This window comes from Cebidichthys violaceus, unplaced genomic scaffold, assembly GCF_023349555.1.
Source record: "Cebidichthys violaceus isolate CVI_PGR_0920_01 unplaced genomic scaffold, fCebVio1.0.p SCAF_8, whole genome shotgun sequence".
NCBI lineage: Eukaryota > Metazoa > Chordata > Actinopteri > Perciformes > Stichaeidae > Cebidichthys > Cebidichthys violaceus.
The window spans coordinates 2,096,669-2,112,594 of NW_027176964.1; the positions used below are offsets into that span (position 1 = coordinate 2,096,669).

General features: G+C 40.8%; 1 protein-coding gene across 2 annotated transcripts in view; it reads left to right on the forward strand.

The window, feature by feature from the left end:
- The first annotated feature begins 375 nt into the window (after nucleotides 1-375).
- Nucleotides 376-15,926, forward strand: part of cntnap2b (contactin associated protein 2b) — a 34,196-nt gene continuing 18,645 nt past the window's right edge. For both annotated transcript variants that reach the window (XM_068737919.1, XM_068737920.1), the window contains exons 1-6: nucleotides 376-782; nucleotides 5,828-5,938; nucleotides 8,946-9,139; nucleotides 10,828-10,975; nucleotides 14,151-14,354; nucleotides 14,520-14,704. In XM_068737919.1, the coding sequence (XP_068594020.1) occupies nucleotides 701-782; nucleotides 5,828-5,938; nucleotides 8,946-9,139; nucleotides 10,828-10,975; nucleotides 14,151-14,354; nucleotides 14,520-14,704 (924 nt within the window). In that variant the 5' untranslated portion in view covers nucleotides 376-700. The remainder of the gene's footprint in view (nucleotides 783-5,827; nucleotides 5,939-8,945; nucleotides 9,140-10,827; nucleotides 10,976-14,150; nucleotides 14,355-14,519; nucleotides 14,705-15,926) is intronic.

Consider the following 15,926-nt stretch of genomic DNA (forward strand, 5'->3'; position numbering starts at 1 on the left):
GTACTATAGCGTAAACCTAAAACCTGTTCTGGCGTCACCTGAAGTCTGCTGATGATACTCATTCAAATACGAAGAAAGTAAAAGTAAATATGCTGTCAGGTAATGTGTTCAATTTCATATTCAAATTCATATTGTCTTTTCAACTTTTGAGTTTGTTTTCCCAGGTAAGCACCCTGCTATCAGACATCTTCGACCTGACCTGACACATCTGTTAAGCTCAAACAATAATAATAAAAGTAATATTGCAGCATTGACAATGTTAGCCAACATGCACCTATGGCTCACTCTCACTTTGGGGAGCCCCGTGTTGTGCTCCCTATCGGACCGTACCAAGTGTGGGAGAGAGTGGGGGTGTATTGATAGGTTCGGCGGCTCGGCGGTTGGATAGCCCCCGTCTGTCTGACCATGCACCTGGAGCGCGAGGCACGGCCCGCAGCACAATCGCGTTCGGTTCACAGGCTGGTTCCGGAGGTAGTTGGTCAAACCCCGCCGCAGTGCCTCTGGGCAGGTTGGTAAGAGAGGATAAAGAAGACAAAAGGCGCAGAGCGCAAGCGGGCGGAAAGGGCCATTTGCTCGTTTCCTTCGCTGCTAATAAAGAAAGCAGCGGTCGGAACAACGGAGAGCCGAGCGGAGGGAACGCCGCACCGAGACCCGCCTGGACCCGCTTCATTGTCTCTGACCGTGTGGATTATCTGTGAGCATGTCTTGTGTGACCGTGCTGTGGTTGCTGCCAGTCCTGTGTAGCATCACAAGCACCTGCAGCGCTGCATCCTCAGCATCCCGTAAGTAGCTAATACACACACACACACACACACACACACACACACACACACACACGCACACACGCGCAGATCGTGGCTAATTTGGTAGCTAGCTGTTGTTGGGGCCGGTGCAGGTCTCTGTGCAGTCAGTGATGTGGACTACAGCCAGGACTCAGCATGAGACCAAACCGCCAGTATATAAAGAGCCAGGCTGGGGATCATTGTATAATGATGATGATTATTATTAATATTATTATTATCATCTCTCTTATTAAAGGAAGTCATCATGTTAAAGCAGGACAGGAGTCAGCCTGATATGTATTCATGAGCCTTCAGTTCAAGCAGAACATAATCTAAATGCTGAACTAGAAAGCAAATGTGTGCTGGAAGCATATCAATAACATATCAATAGCATATCAATATCAGTTGTACAGAATACAAAGTAACATATCATCTCCATTCTCAGCATTTTATTCATAGGTGCTCCACAAATATATAACCAAAAATAGAAGGAGCCCTTTACACTTACTATCCCGTATTTAGCAGGTCTAATCAGTGTACACACACTCATGAATTATTCATAGCGCATTACAGTGTAAGCGAATGCAGTGTTTATTATTGTACTTGTTGGTGCGTTAACAGTTGATAGCTCAAACTCAAACTGCTTAACACGGGGGCCACTTTTGCAAAATTACAAGAGGCCAGGGACTAGTGAATTGATAAACAAGCTTTATATATATATATATATATATATATATATATATATATATATATATATATATATATATATATATATATATATATTTGTTAGTTATTCTCAGCCTGTAAAAGCATTGTCTTCTGATGATGTGATGACAGACATGTCATCAGGATTATTTTGGCTTGGGTTTATTGATCACACATAGGGAAATTCAGTTAATCTACAGCTGGAGTACGGAACCTTTGACTCCTCCCTTTTGGCAGTGAGAGTAATTACCATTTGGGAGAGGCTAATCCAGTAATTCTCATTAAACACTACACAGTTTCATAATAAACCTTACATATTTTCATTCTTCTCAACGGGTGGACTCAGTGCCGTCAATTCCTCTACCCGGTGCTGGTTGGCCCTCACTGGGGTCATTTCCTCCATGTGCGTCGCAACCGGCTTAAGTAGATTGGCTTTGAAAGGCCTGGGGTGAAGGCGGCTCACAGCTCAGACGGTGACCTTTAAAGCACCCCTCGCCCAGACATCGCTGCCCTCTCTCCCTGCTGGGATACACGGGCCTCCCTCATATTGAGGGGCCTGCAGCGATGTCAGAAACCCACCTGACCCGTCTTGAAACAATGCTTTGTGGATGTGACTTTTTGTCATTATCCCCATTCATATCTATGCAACCAATGTGATTAAATTATTTTTTAGAGCACAAAAGTGTTCTTGAAGTGTACCAGATTGATGCATTTAATTCTGAAATGTTGCATACAAAAGTTAGGTTGAATATTCCTGTTTTTTCTTTCATGTTGCAGTATATACCAATGTTTTTTTGCAATGTCAATTTTTTACAATATGGTGCAGCCCCAGCCTACAGGACGGTGTGTGATATATCCTACATAACCTCGCACGAGAGTGGTGAGACTGTGGTTTCTAGCCTCCACTGCAGACAGCTGTACCATTACACCGTTTGGCAGGTACTGTTTCAAATGCCTACCTTTTGGGATTTCCAGCATGCCTGAGATCTTCCAGAGAAAGATGATGGATGACTTGAGTCAGCTGGCTTGAGACTCAACAAGGAGAAATTCTCCCTCAGGCAGAGCCCGCTGTGGTTCCTGGGTTGTCTCATCAACCAGTCAGGGACCAGGCCTGACCCCGACATGGTAGAGGCCAGTCAGAAGTGAAGAGAATCCTGGGCATGGTGTGGGAGGCACATCCACAGCCTCTCAATCATAGGTCAACTGCTTTATGAGCTTCTGAACAGAACGCTTGTATGAAATGCCCTGCAGAATGGATCTTGACCCGGTGGAGCCTCGAGATGCACAGATGGATCGGTTGTTGACATGAGCTACACAGTTACCAAGATCTCTGCATGTAAAAGGTTACACCTTACAAACACGTAATACAGACAAACCATTTTTGTGTGATGGTTTTCTTGTTTATTTGTTTGTGTGAACACATGTTTCAGCAGTAGCTTGGTCCCTATGAGCCTTGCTGTTTACATTTCAACTGAAGAGTCACAGATCGAGCTCTTCCAACAGAACGGTACCCACATCCTATTCCTGCCTTACAATCTTTCTTAGTTAGATGTTTGAGATTAGGAGATTCTCTTTCATTTGTTATGTCCCAGCCTGTCTTCATTACAGTAGTCTGACCTGGAGATATCAGAATAAGAGAAGGCTATGCGTGTTTTCATAATAGTAGACTGAGCTCTATGCACTGAGAGTTAATCTATAAAATGACTGCTAAGAACATCAAACTGCTTTTATACAGTTCAGCATTCTAGAATGTGATTAGGTGTTATTTATCAATTTAATGTTATTTTATTAGCATGATGGGAAACTCATCTAAGAGCTATTTGATATCTTGCTGCCGGATGACACCATGACGTTCTATAGTCTTATTTTTTTGTTTAATTGTAAGCCTTTTTATTTTATTTTTTTCCCAGTAATGGAAAAAAGGGATATTTCACCCCAAATCCCACCCTGTAGCTCTGAAAGGTGGCTGTAGAAGTTCTATAGTTCGCTCCATCATGGAGCACAGAGGGCTGTGGTCAGCTTGAATTGATGTCAGTTAAAATTGATTTAATAGTGACACGTTTTCGTAGTGGAAAAGAAGTACCAATGAAAGTTCTTCTACCATCTCAGCAGAATCCCTTTATTATCCCCACAGCAGACTGCTGCAGTCACAGTCCCAATGCCCCGTAACGCTTTTGAACTGCTGCGTCAGCACGTTCTTAATTATATTTTTTTATTTAATGACGAAGAAAGTAAAAGTTCAAAAACGACCTCACTTACAAATATCATGAAATTCATATTATTTTAAACAACTAGAAAGTCCCCTCTCGATATGATTTGGATGTAATAGGAATAAATGATCATCATTAAATGTAATATGGGGTTTTGCAGAATTGTCCGATACTAGCAGCAGAGTGTTGAGCAGATGATCTCCTCCTTGTTTCTTTTAAACTGCTTGAGACGTGCTTGGCTTGTTGTTTTGTAATGCATATTAGGAAGCTCATTGCCATACCCCGCACCTGTCCACACACAGAGCTGGGACCCCTCCCCCACCCAAAACTCCCATCTGATATCCATTCTGGTGAACGTGTCGAGAACAAAGACAGACACGCGCGGCGTGCACACACACACACACACCCTTATGCTAAGAATATGTCCAATTTATAGGTAAAAAAAGCAATTTGTGTCAGAAATATGTCGGAGAAGTGACAACATACTGTATATTCACTATAGTGAAAAGAACCCTTTTGTGGTTGTACACATGTAGAGAACATTTACAGTAAACATGAATTGGATGTACAGTATTTTTATTCTGTTAAGTTGCTCTTTTATTTCTTGAGAACTTGGGACTTTGTGACAACTCCTCTCAGATTTATAGAAATGTATTTACAACATGTACACATACAGTGTAATGAGCACAGATAGAAGATGCAGTGCATAGTCACAAAAGGATACTGACAAAGATAACCATGTTCAATAAAAGAAAGAGGTTTCTTCAATTGTCACATGTTGTCTTGATTAGTCAAGATGAGACCGATTATTAATAATGAAAAGGTGAGAGAACAAGAAAGTGATCAATGAGGGATCCACTTAGAAAATATGCAGGCTATAGACTAAGGAAATGAATTCAAACAAGGAAAATACATGATTAAGTTACATCTAAGGACACATAAGATATGTGTAATGGTTCATGGACGCTAGGATGGAAACTATAACTGTTATAGTTTGGGGTTGATGGGATCACAAACAACCAGGGGAGTCTTGGTGCACACCCTGAAGTTCATATCATGCTTATCATAACAAATCTAAATTTGAGAGTAGTTTCCCCAAAACCCTAGACTATGACTGCTCCGTCAGCGGGCCATACCTGGAGCTGAGCAGTTGGGATGAGAAGAGAGCTTCAAGTAGTTTTAGTTGCCTAATCAAACCAAACCTGAACCCTTGAGGGGTCATTTTGTGTAACAGTCATTCAGGCCATATTGGACAGCAGCAGTGACAATGACACAAATGGGCTCAACCTGACAGAGGACTTACAATGAGTTTGATACAACAAAACAAAGAGGAAACAGCTACGCAAGCAGCTCTCTGAGGCTGTACCTGCTCTGAGCTAAAGGCTAACATCACCATGCTATAGTGGTGTAACGGACCACTGGTGATCCGTGATCTGTACCGATCCCCCTCACGATTCACCACGCATGTGAACCGCAGATTAATTACTCAGTTTAACGTTAACCATCACAGTGTGAAATAAAGTTTTTACTGATGATCGTTCAGTAAAATATCTCTGATAATGTTACATTGTAAACAACCAATCCGTGTTGAAATAGAGGAGAGCTAGTAATATTAGCAGCACTGCTAATGAAGAATTTTGCACATTATGACACGTTCAGGCTCTGTTGAAATGAGTATTGGATGAAGGTAAATTATAACGTTATCATGATGTGTTAGTGAGAACCAGCTGTAAAATCAAACAATAAAGGGATCCGCATCTGACAATATGGATCATCAATGATCGGCAATTAGTATCAGAAAATCTAAAAAGTATCTAAAAGTTATATTTGCTCCCTTTTTTCTTTTGTGCTGATCTGATCCGTGATAGTAACACTTATTGTTTATCATGTTCACCATTTTAGATAATGGAGTTAACATGCAAGCATTTGCTAATTAGCACTTAACAAAATGTAAATTTGAGGAATGGCATTTGTTTTTGCCGTTATTTGTAGATTCATTAAACCAAAGTGTTGGACTATTTAAAACTGACCTGCTGGTGGTGCTAGAGGAAACGTCAGTGGACATATGCAGATTGACTTCTTTGCTGATGATCGGCTGAACTCTGTGTGTTTTTTGTCCCTCTGGTTCAGGAAAGTGCGAGGACAGCTTGGCCACTCCTCTCCCCTACAGCTCCTTCACCAGCTCCTCGGTGTATGCCCGAGGATGTGGAGCTGGTTATGCCAAACTCAACAGGAAACAAGGTATGCCTTTGTAAATAATTTAGTGCACTTTCACATTTAAATACAGAGCACTGCTTCACTTCCTTGTTGCGCTACATTCCTGCTAATGGACATATATGTGCATCAAAATAACAGAGAGCAGACGGGCACAACGAGTAATAGACTGTATATTACTCTTCTAATCTTCGAATCGCAGGCCGCCGCTGTAGGGTTCACATGTAGCAGCGTGACAGCTCGTCAAAAGTGAAGCCAAAAGACATCAATTGCCCTCTGATGGCTGACTGTTTATGAAGCACTTGATTTGATAAGCTGTGGTGTTTTCTATAAGCGTAGCATGCTAGCTGGATTGGCTAACGGTGACAATATGCCAATCTGGTATCGGATACCATTATTTTAATAAAAAATAATTCAGTACATTTATGTCTATGTATTTATTTGTTGTATTTTGTTTAGCAAATTTGGGAAAGCAGTGCCTGATCCCAGTCTCTTCCACACACGACTAATGAACGAAGCCGTTTATACTGAAGAATCAACAAGACAACGAGTGTAACTCATAGATATTCCCTTAGACTGAAGGTGTAACTGGCAAAAAGCCATAAACTAACCTCCACAATGCTGAGGAGGGATTGTAATCATCTGTAAACTCATACCTCATATTCACAGACTACTTTTATTGCCTTTATACAAGAACTGTAAAGAAAGAAGTCAAGTAATAAATGCGTTTTAAAGAAACAAAGGTTTAATATCCTGTAAAGAATTTGATTTGGCTGCAAAATATTTACTCAAATGAAGATTTTTAAGTCCCCCTGTTTCTAAAGCATTTAGAAGCCAATTGTCCTTCTTTGTAGATTCCCTAGACATAAATAGTATGAAACCACGTTATCACGTGCACCAAGTGGAACAAATTCAGAGGTGCACGACCAAACGCAGCGACCACTTGCCCCACACTGGCCCTGATTTTTTGATTTTCTGGCGTGCGCTATAGCGTGAGCTTTACTATGGCGAGCATAAACTAAAATGCTTCTTCATTTTGCAAACTTTGCTGTCTGAGTTTAGCTGTGAACCAGGGTTTGTTGTTAGAACTCACCCAGGTGCATGATGGTACACAGCTGTCTTCACAGAAGCTGATGTATGACATCACATCCTCTGTGGGGCTCATCCAGATTGTTGGTAACAGTCCTGAAAACATCCCAGTCTGTACAGTCTAAACACGTCCGGAGATCCTCCATAGCTTCACTGGTCCACTGCTTTGATTTCCTGACAACAGGCTTACAGAGCTTTCATTTCTGCCTGTATGCAGGAATCAGATGGACCATGACGTGGTCAGAGAGACCCAGTGCAGCACGAGGGATGCTGTGATAGGTGTAACAGTGATCTAAAGTGTTCTCCTCTCTGGTTGAACATTAAACTGTCTGTATTCGAGGAGTTCATGGCTGAGGTTTCCTTTGTTAAAGTCAATAACTAAAGAGTCCGGGTTGGTCCGCTCCACACACAGTATCTGGAGGCGAGTGTGAGCTCCTGTGGTGGAACGTAAACACCGACCAGAATGAATGAAGTGAACTCACGGGGGAGCAGAAGGGTTTACAGTTCATGATGAAAGATTCCAGATCAGGAGATCAGTGCTGCAGAATCACCGTCACGTCCTTACACCAGCCACTGTTGGTGTACAAACAGATTCCTCCACCTTACGATTTGCCGGAGAGCTCTGTATCACGATCCACTGTGAACAGCTGGAGCGCAGAGTCCGGTATCGGATCTCTGTAAAGCATAAAACAGAGGATGAACAAAAGTCTCTTACTAACTAAACAATGTAGAAATGTATAATGAATGAATGAAACATTGTTCCACCACTAGCTGTGACCAAATCATATGCTGGTGCGACCAACTGAGAGTCCAAAATATTCACAAAGAAAGCTGGTGAATGGAATATTTTGACAAATGCTCGTTGCAGGTTTCTAATGAATAGATTTTGTTCCATTTTGATTTGAAAGACTACAACCAGAGGCTACACATGACTGATGGTAAAGCTAGCGTTGAAGCTAACTAAATTTAGTTTGACATTTTTCTTTTTGGTGAAATTTGAAAATGTTTTTTTTTGTGGAAGCTGTGAACAATTCCTGTACCTGATAATAACAGGAAATTTATGTAAAATAACAGAACGTATATTCCTATTATCAATAATTTATAACTATGTACAGAAGTATTAATCAAATTTTTTAGTGTTAAATAACTTTATTGGAAGTTTATTGGAAAATTACATTAAAAATTACATTATTTTTTAATCATATAAACCTGTAATTTTACAAGCTTTTTACATTCCTTTTTTAACCTCAATAAAGACATGAATATCTTTTTAATTTTGATTTAACTAAAAATCTATATAGAATAACAGAATAACTTTCTATTACTACTACCTTTTGTTCTTTTCATTAATAAAACTGTATTTTAACATTTTACCAATGCTAAAATATATTATACACTGATAAAAACACAATAATTCAATGTTCTTGTTCCATAATTATACAAAACATCCGTCAATTAACAAAGAAATCTATGTCAAATTACAGAAACAGTACTTCTTTTACGGGTCATTTTCACTAATTGTATCTCATTTAAAAAGATATTTACACTATTAAACTTTAATTTAACAGTTATAGCTAATTTTTTCTATTTAATTTTTTTTGTATTTTGTGAAATGAATTCGCAAACACATTAAAAAATATATCTTCTTGAAAAAACATTTTATGTTTTTTCACAGTTACAGGGTTTTTTTAAATGTTATTTTACATTAGACATCTAAATTAACAGTCGATTCTTTTATATTTTCATGTATTTTTACAAAACAGGAACATTCTGTAAAATAAAAAAGTAAAATTCTGTAAAATTACAGACTTCTTTTCAGTGTACCTCAAGCTGAAGACTGAAGAAAATGTTTGTTTTTTTCCAAATGTTTAGATCAACTTTTCTGCTCTTCTTCCTTTTCCCTTCCTCCAATCGGTCATCCGCCCTACAACACCCTTAAAACCAGGTTCTGGAGGCTGGTCCCCCTTGGATGCAGACCGTTACCAGTGGTTACAGGTGGATCTGGGTTCTAGGAAGCAGGTGGTTGCCATAGCGACACAGGGTCGCTACGGCAGCTCTGATTGGACTAGCAAGTATCGGCTGCTTTACAGCGACACACAGAAAAACTGGAGGCCTTATCTACAGGACGGAAACATCTGGGTAAGGAAGAATCCTATGTCATATATTGTTAGGCCATCTCATCTAAACTTTTTACCCCTTTGAAACCATTTGATGTAATTTGCATAAAAGATAGCACAAAGACACTGCAAAAGTATCATCAAAGTAATGATGATAATAGCACGGTGGTATGGCATTAATCACTTACAGTATGTGAAAAGCATTAGTTATGTTTGGGGAATTCCCACTGGATGTTTGATCTCCCCCTTTGTATTAAATCCAAAATCTGGCTCAGTAGCTGAGCCAAGACTGGTTATCAGATATCATAACAACATGTTGCAGTGAAACCTTCAAATGGGATAACCTTGCATTTTTCTCTGCACCTTGAAATACAGAAGTACAGACTTCTCTTTAATTCACTGGAGCGAAATACACTGTCCTTTATACGCTGTGTTTATACAGTCTGCTGTTCAGAGGTGAAGTCTGACCTCAATGTCCCCTCCAGTATCTTTTTCTTAACAGACACAACTGCAGATGATAAATGATATGTTTCCAACTATTTCTCGCTGATATGTAATGAGTAGAGGTATTATAGCTGATCTTATTGAGAAATTGTGTTTATTGTAGTCTATATAGAGTATGTATGCTCCATAGTTACAAAGCACAGATCTCTGTATATTTATATAGAGATATGATTCTTTTCCCAAAACACTCAATCATTTATTATTTTGAATATAAAAATGTTGTAGTGGAATAGAATAGAACAGAGTAGAGTCTTATCAGTTAATTTTTCCAAATCATTACAAAATTGGTAAATTGTATTAAATTGATGAAGTTGTGTTATTGATGCCTACATTAGCATGCCATCAGAGCAAGTTGGGATCAAGTTGTACACAACCAGCATTCATTGTGCTGTGATGGATTCTGCTCTCAAGCCTGTCTCATTGTGTTTGAGAATAATACTATAGTTTAAACTGATAAAACTAGCTTCACTGATACTGAGGCAATGGTTTGCTATAAAAGTCTGAAAAGTGGGATGGCCTTCCAATATGGAAAAAGTGACATATACAGTACAGTTTACAGCATATATACCATATGTCTGTATATTTACATTGGTCTATCTCATGTTTGGGTAGACTAGACTAGGGTACAAGTTGACAGACAAGACAAGTAGCTCAGTGGGGACTTAGCTGTGTGGACTGGTAGCTGGAGAGGTGCCAGTTCTTGTCCTGTGCGCCCTTGAGCAAGACACCAAACCCCAAACTGGGCCCAAGGTGCTGTATAGTAGCAGCACATGCGTCCCAATACTTCAATGGTTTAAATACAGGGCCTAAGTTTCATTATCAAACATTATTTAAAAGTTGATTTGAGTTGGCGGTTATGCCCAAAGTACCTTTAGTAGGAAAGAAACGATGTAACCTAGCTACAGTAATTAGCTATGTAAGTGTCATTACCTGTCAGGACACCAAAGTAATGATTGAAAGTGAAGATGGTGAGATGGACTGCCCAGCCGGCCAGTTAAACACACGTTAAGTTGGGTAACCTAAGGGATGAATAGAAAGTCCATACATTTTCCAGACTATCTAACAGTACATTGAAAGAAAAAAAAAAAATTCCATAGTTGTATTTGATACATTTTTTTCATGTAGAAAATTGAACAGATTTTGATATGAGGACGTGGGGACCTTCCTGCCAGAATTTTGCTGCATGTTTGTTTCTGTGTGTTTCAGACATTTGAGGGGAATGTGAACAGTGAAGGTGTCGTTCGCCATGAGCTGCAGCACTCCATCTTGGCTCACTACATCCGCTTCATCCCAGTGAACTGGAGCAGGGAGGGACGCATCGGAGTACGCCTGGAGCTGTATGGCTGCTCATATTGTAAGTACAAGTGAGAGAGGGAAAACTGGGGGGGGGGGGTATTACTGTTACCCCATACTAAAAGCCCACCGTATCAATATGGGTTTCTGCTGGGGGTTGAGGTTGAAAATTGAAGTTGCATGTAGGTGTGGATATAAATTGGAACTGTCTGGTCGAACCTCAGATTCAGGAAGAGCAATGCAGATTCTGTCCTGGCTGTGGAACAGTGGACCAGCTTTTTACACTTGCAGGTCTGTTGGAGGAGTCATGGGAGTTTGTCCATCCAGTCTACATGTGTTTTGTGGACTTGGAGAAGGCCTACGGCCGTGTCCCTCAGGGAGTGTTGTGGGGGGTACCTGGGTCGTTGCTATGAGCCGTACGGTCTTTGTATGACCAAAGTGAGAGCTGTGTACAGATACTCGGCACAAGGTTGAGCATGTTTCCAGTGTGTGTTGGCCTCCCCCAGGGTTGTCTCTTGTCACCAATCCTGTTTGTGATTTTCATGGACAGGATTTCAAGGCACAGCTGGAGGGAGGAGAGTTTCTGCTTTCGGGACCGCAGAATTGCATCTCTGCTTTTTTGCAGATGATGTGGTTCTATTGGCTCTTTCAGAACGTGACCTTCAGCAGCACTGGGGAGGTTTGCAGCCGAGTGTGATGAGAGTCAGTACCTCCAAGTCTGAGGCCATGGTTCTCTGCCAGAAAATGGTGGATTGCACCCTCCGGGTTGGGAGTGAGTCACTGCCCCAAGCGAGGGAGTTCAAGTATCCTGGGGTCTGGTTCACGAGTGAGGCTAAAATGGAGCATGAGATTGACAGGAGGTTCGTAGCGACATCAGCAGTGCTGCGGGCATTGTACCGAACCGTTGTGGTGAAGAGGGAGCTGAGCCGGAAGGCAAAGCTCTTGATTTACCAGTCCATCTATGTTCTGACGCTCACCTATGGTCATGAGCTTTGGGAAGTGACCGAAATGAGCTTCCTTCGCTTCCTGGACTCAGCCTTAGATGTAGGGTGAGGAGCTCAGACATCCGGAGGGAGCTCAGAGTAGAGCCGCTGCTCCTTCGTGTTGAAAAGGGTCAGCTGAGGTGGTTCGGGCATCTGATCAGAATGCCTCCTGGACGACTCTCTTTAGAGGTTTTCCAGGCAAGTCCAACTGCTAAGAGGCCCTGGGGTAGACCCAGAACACGCTGGAGAGATTACATATCTCGTCTGACCTGGGAATGTGTTGCTCGGGAGAGGGTTGTCTGGAACACCCTCCTAAGCCTGCTACCCCGGTCCTGAAGCACATGGATGGATGGATGTCTGGTCTGTGGTGCTTCCCGCCTCCTGTGAGAGCTCCAGCCCCTGTGACCCAGTCTAAGTAAAGTAGGTATAGATTATTGATAGATTGGTGGATAATTAGGTTTGGGACTTTATTTTAGAGGATGCTCCTCCCTTAGTCAGGACTAAGTGTGAGTGTGGGTCAATTAACTGAAGAGAGGACTCCATTTATGATGGTTACCAGTACAGAAGATGGGTTCTGGCTCACATAGTATTTGTTGCAGTGACACTGCAGAATCCTCTTTCCTTCTCTGTGACGCCTACACTCTATGTAAATAAAGGTATGAGGACACCCCTTTTTTTCAAGGCCAGAGGTCACCAAACTTTGTCTGTAAGCCCCCTTTAGCAGATAACCACAGCCTGCTGCACCGTCACAAACACTTAAAGGAATCATGGTGTTCAGCAGTCAATATAACAACTGAACAATTATTTGAACTGTACATTGAACTAAACATCAGAACATTTCTTTTTATGACAATTATCCACAATTTTGTCACTGCAGTGTATCTTTCTGGGCTTCTGGAAGAACATTTCCAGAGCCTCTTGATATTTATTTATGTATATATGTAATGTATGTAATGTATGCCCCCCTAATATAATGGTAGGGGAAACACTGGGGCGTAGTCACCGTAACTTCACCCATTGGTTTGTGGACTGCATTTTAAAGCCTCCAGTTTTGCATTTTGGCCATTGTCATCTTGGTGATTTGTAACCAGAAGTAACACGAGAGGGTGGAGATAAGTACAACCAAACTCTGAATAAGACATTTTTAGACCAAAGCAGTTACAATTCACTTTCATGAAGTGAAAACACACTGTGAAAGGAATAAAGTTGGAATCCGAAAACAGCTAGACTGTAAATCGCTGTGGTAGCGATCTATAATTCACAACACAGTCATGCCCTAAACATACACCGCTTTATCTTCTATTTTACTCTAAATGGATACATTTAAATTATCCAAAGCAAAATTCCTGATATCCAGGAAATTCAAAATGGCCACCCCATGTCCAAGTGACAATGATCATGTCATATTTAAAAGGGTTACAACCACAGATGGGCAGTATTACTTTTACTTTTATTTTAATAAAAAATAGATGTCATCATTACTAAAATTCATGACATGTTTCTATCCAGCTTAATAATCTGCTTCAACCCATATTTGTTGGAGTGTAACTTTGCAAAAAACACTTGTCATCACTGTCATCAGAAAACTGTTTGCTCTTCTGCTTGGTGGCACACTCCTGTATTAACTGGACACCTGGTAGAAATAAATTACATTTGTATTACCACAATAACATCAAATCTTTTTTTTTTGGGTGATGGCGTCATAAAATATGACCTCAAATATTCAAAGCTTCATTCGTAAACATCGATAGAAGATTTGCAATATATATATATATATTTTTTTTTTTTTTTATTCTAACAATAATTGCTGAATAATTTTCATTCTTGTTGTCTATTAAACCGTTTTTAATGAATGTGGTTTCAGTATGAGATGCGTGTTTACATTGGGAGGTCGAGCGGGTCGTCCCCTAATCTGAAAATTGCGGTCAGATCCTCTGCTCCTCCAGTCCTCGTGTCGAAGTATCCTTCGGAAAGATACTGAACCCCAAATTGCTCCCAAAGACTGTGCCGTTGAGCCAACCAGCTACTCACAATGTGTGACTGATTTAGGCCTACGCTCTTTTGGATGGAAAACAACACCGTACAAGACCAAGCATTTCATGCACTGCTTACAGCTGTGATGAGTACATAAAACATTTAGGACATAAAGCAACTCATTTCACAGCAAGCAGGCACAGCCACCACATTTGACGGTCCTGGATCCCAGATCTGTTCTATTGACTTCTTTAATACCCTTTTCTTTTTGTCTTCCAGGGGCAGATGTGATCAGTTTTGACGGCCATGGTGTCATCTCCTACCGCTTCAGGAGTAAGAAGATAAAGATTGTGAAGGATGTCATCTCTCTTAAGTTTAGAACCACAGCTGGAGATGGGGTCCTGGTCCACGGAGAGGGACAACAAGGAGACTACATTTCCGTGGAGCTCCGCAGGGCAAGACTGCAGCTCAGCATCAACTTAGGTAGCTCTCTATAAAGTCTGTGTGGTTTCAAGGACAACAAAAGTGTTTTTTAGAGAAAGCCTATTATATTCCATTGGAATTATAAGGACTCTATTATCTGTGTATGTGACATGACAAACATGTATAACCTGCTCCTGTCCATGTGATTTGCTCACTTCTCTCCAGGCAGTAACCAGTACGGTTCCATTCAGGGTCACACCTCTGTGACCAGTGGGAGCTTACTGGATGATGACCACTGGCACTCTGTTGTCATAGAGCGGTACCGGAGGAATGTCAACTTCACTCTGGACCATCACACTCAGCAGTTCAGAACCAATGGAGAGTTTGACCACCTGGACCTGGACCATGAGGTAAAGACTCCCTTTCGGTCACTTTCGGACTTTGCTCCTAGTTCAAAGGCCTCTAAGTTATACTGGTCCTTTAAGATGAAAACGAATGTGAAAACTAGTCTGACTAAGTAGTCTTTGTAAAAGATGTCCGTTTACATCGGACCATCTGAACAGTAGGAACATGTGATCTCCTCTTTTTTAATTCTGTTTGTCAGGTCTGTCATTGCTTTCATTACCCTGAGTTTTTCCACTAGAAACTTTTCAGCTGTGTGAGAAAACTTCTTCTTCTTGGATGGGGGACCATCAATAGAGAGAAAAAAAATGTATCCAACTTTATGTGGATGTATTCTTTTAGTCAGTAGAGCAGAGTTCAGTAGAGTTTGGGTCAGTCAATAAATAGTGTCATGGTAGCCATGGAATTTGATAATAGCAAATCACTACCTTTGAAAATACAGCTGCCTCAGTTACTGCTGTTGTTGCTTCAGTGTGTGCGAGAAGAAGATGATGGAGACAGTCTGCCTGTCTGTTGATGAGTATCTTGTTTCTGCTATCTCCTCAATCCCCATTACCCCAGGCAGAAACCTCCAGGTCTGAAAAGAGAAGTCAATGTGAAAGTGCCTTAAACTTGTATTCTTTCTGATAGCCATCATCCTCTGGTTGTATAGAAGTCTATGAGAAAATGACTCTACTTCTCTCTTGATTTATTCCCTCAGTAAACATTGTAAACATGAGTTTATGGTCTCAATCTCTAGTTTCAAGTCTTCTTCAATACAGCATGATGTTCATTTAGTACATTATGGTCCATTTAGAGTCAAACAGACCATAAAGCAGGGTGTGCTTTAGGGCGGGGCTACCTTGTGGTTGTCCGGTCTGGGAGTTGTCCGTGTTTTCATTAACTCTTTCACAGTGTGATTTCAGTTGAAAGTTAATTGTTACCTTTTTGGTTGCCAACCTCAGCTAAGAAGGTTGTCGTCCCTCTTCTGCCGAACATCACCCCTTAGCTTTGATAAAATCACAACATTATATCAAAGCTATATACTGTGTATACTGTATACAATTAAGCTATTGATTAATTATATACAGTATACGATGCTCTTGGGGGTTCTATATCGTTAGAAACCATTTTTTCTTTTAAAATAGATAAGAAAACCCATCAGAGTTGCTGGATATTATGAACTTAAACTCCAAAGTGTTTCATGTTTGGCTGTAGCCTTAAAGGTGGAAACTTGAGGCAGATTTACTG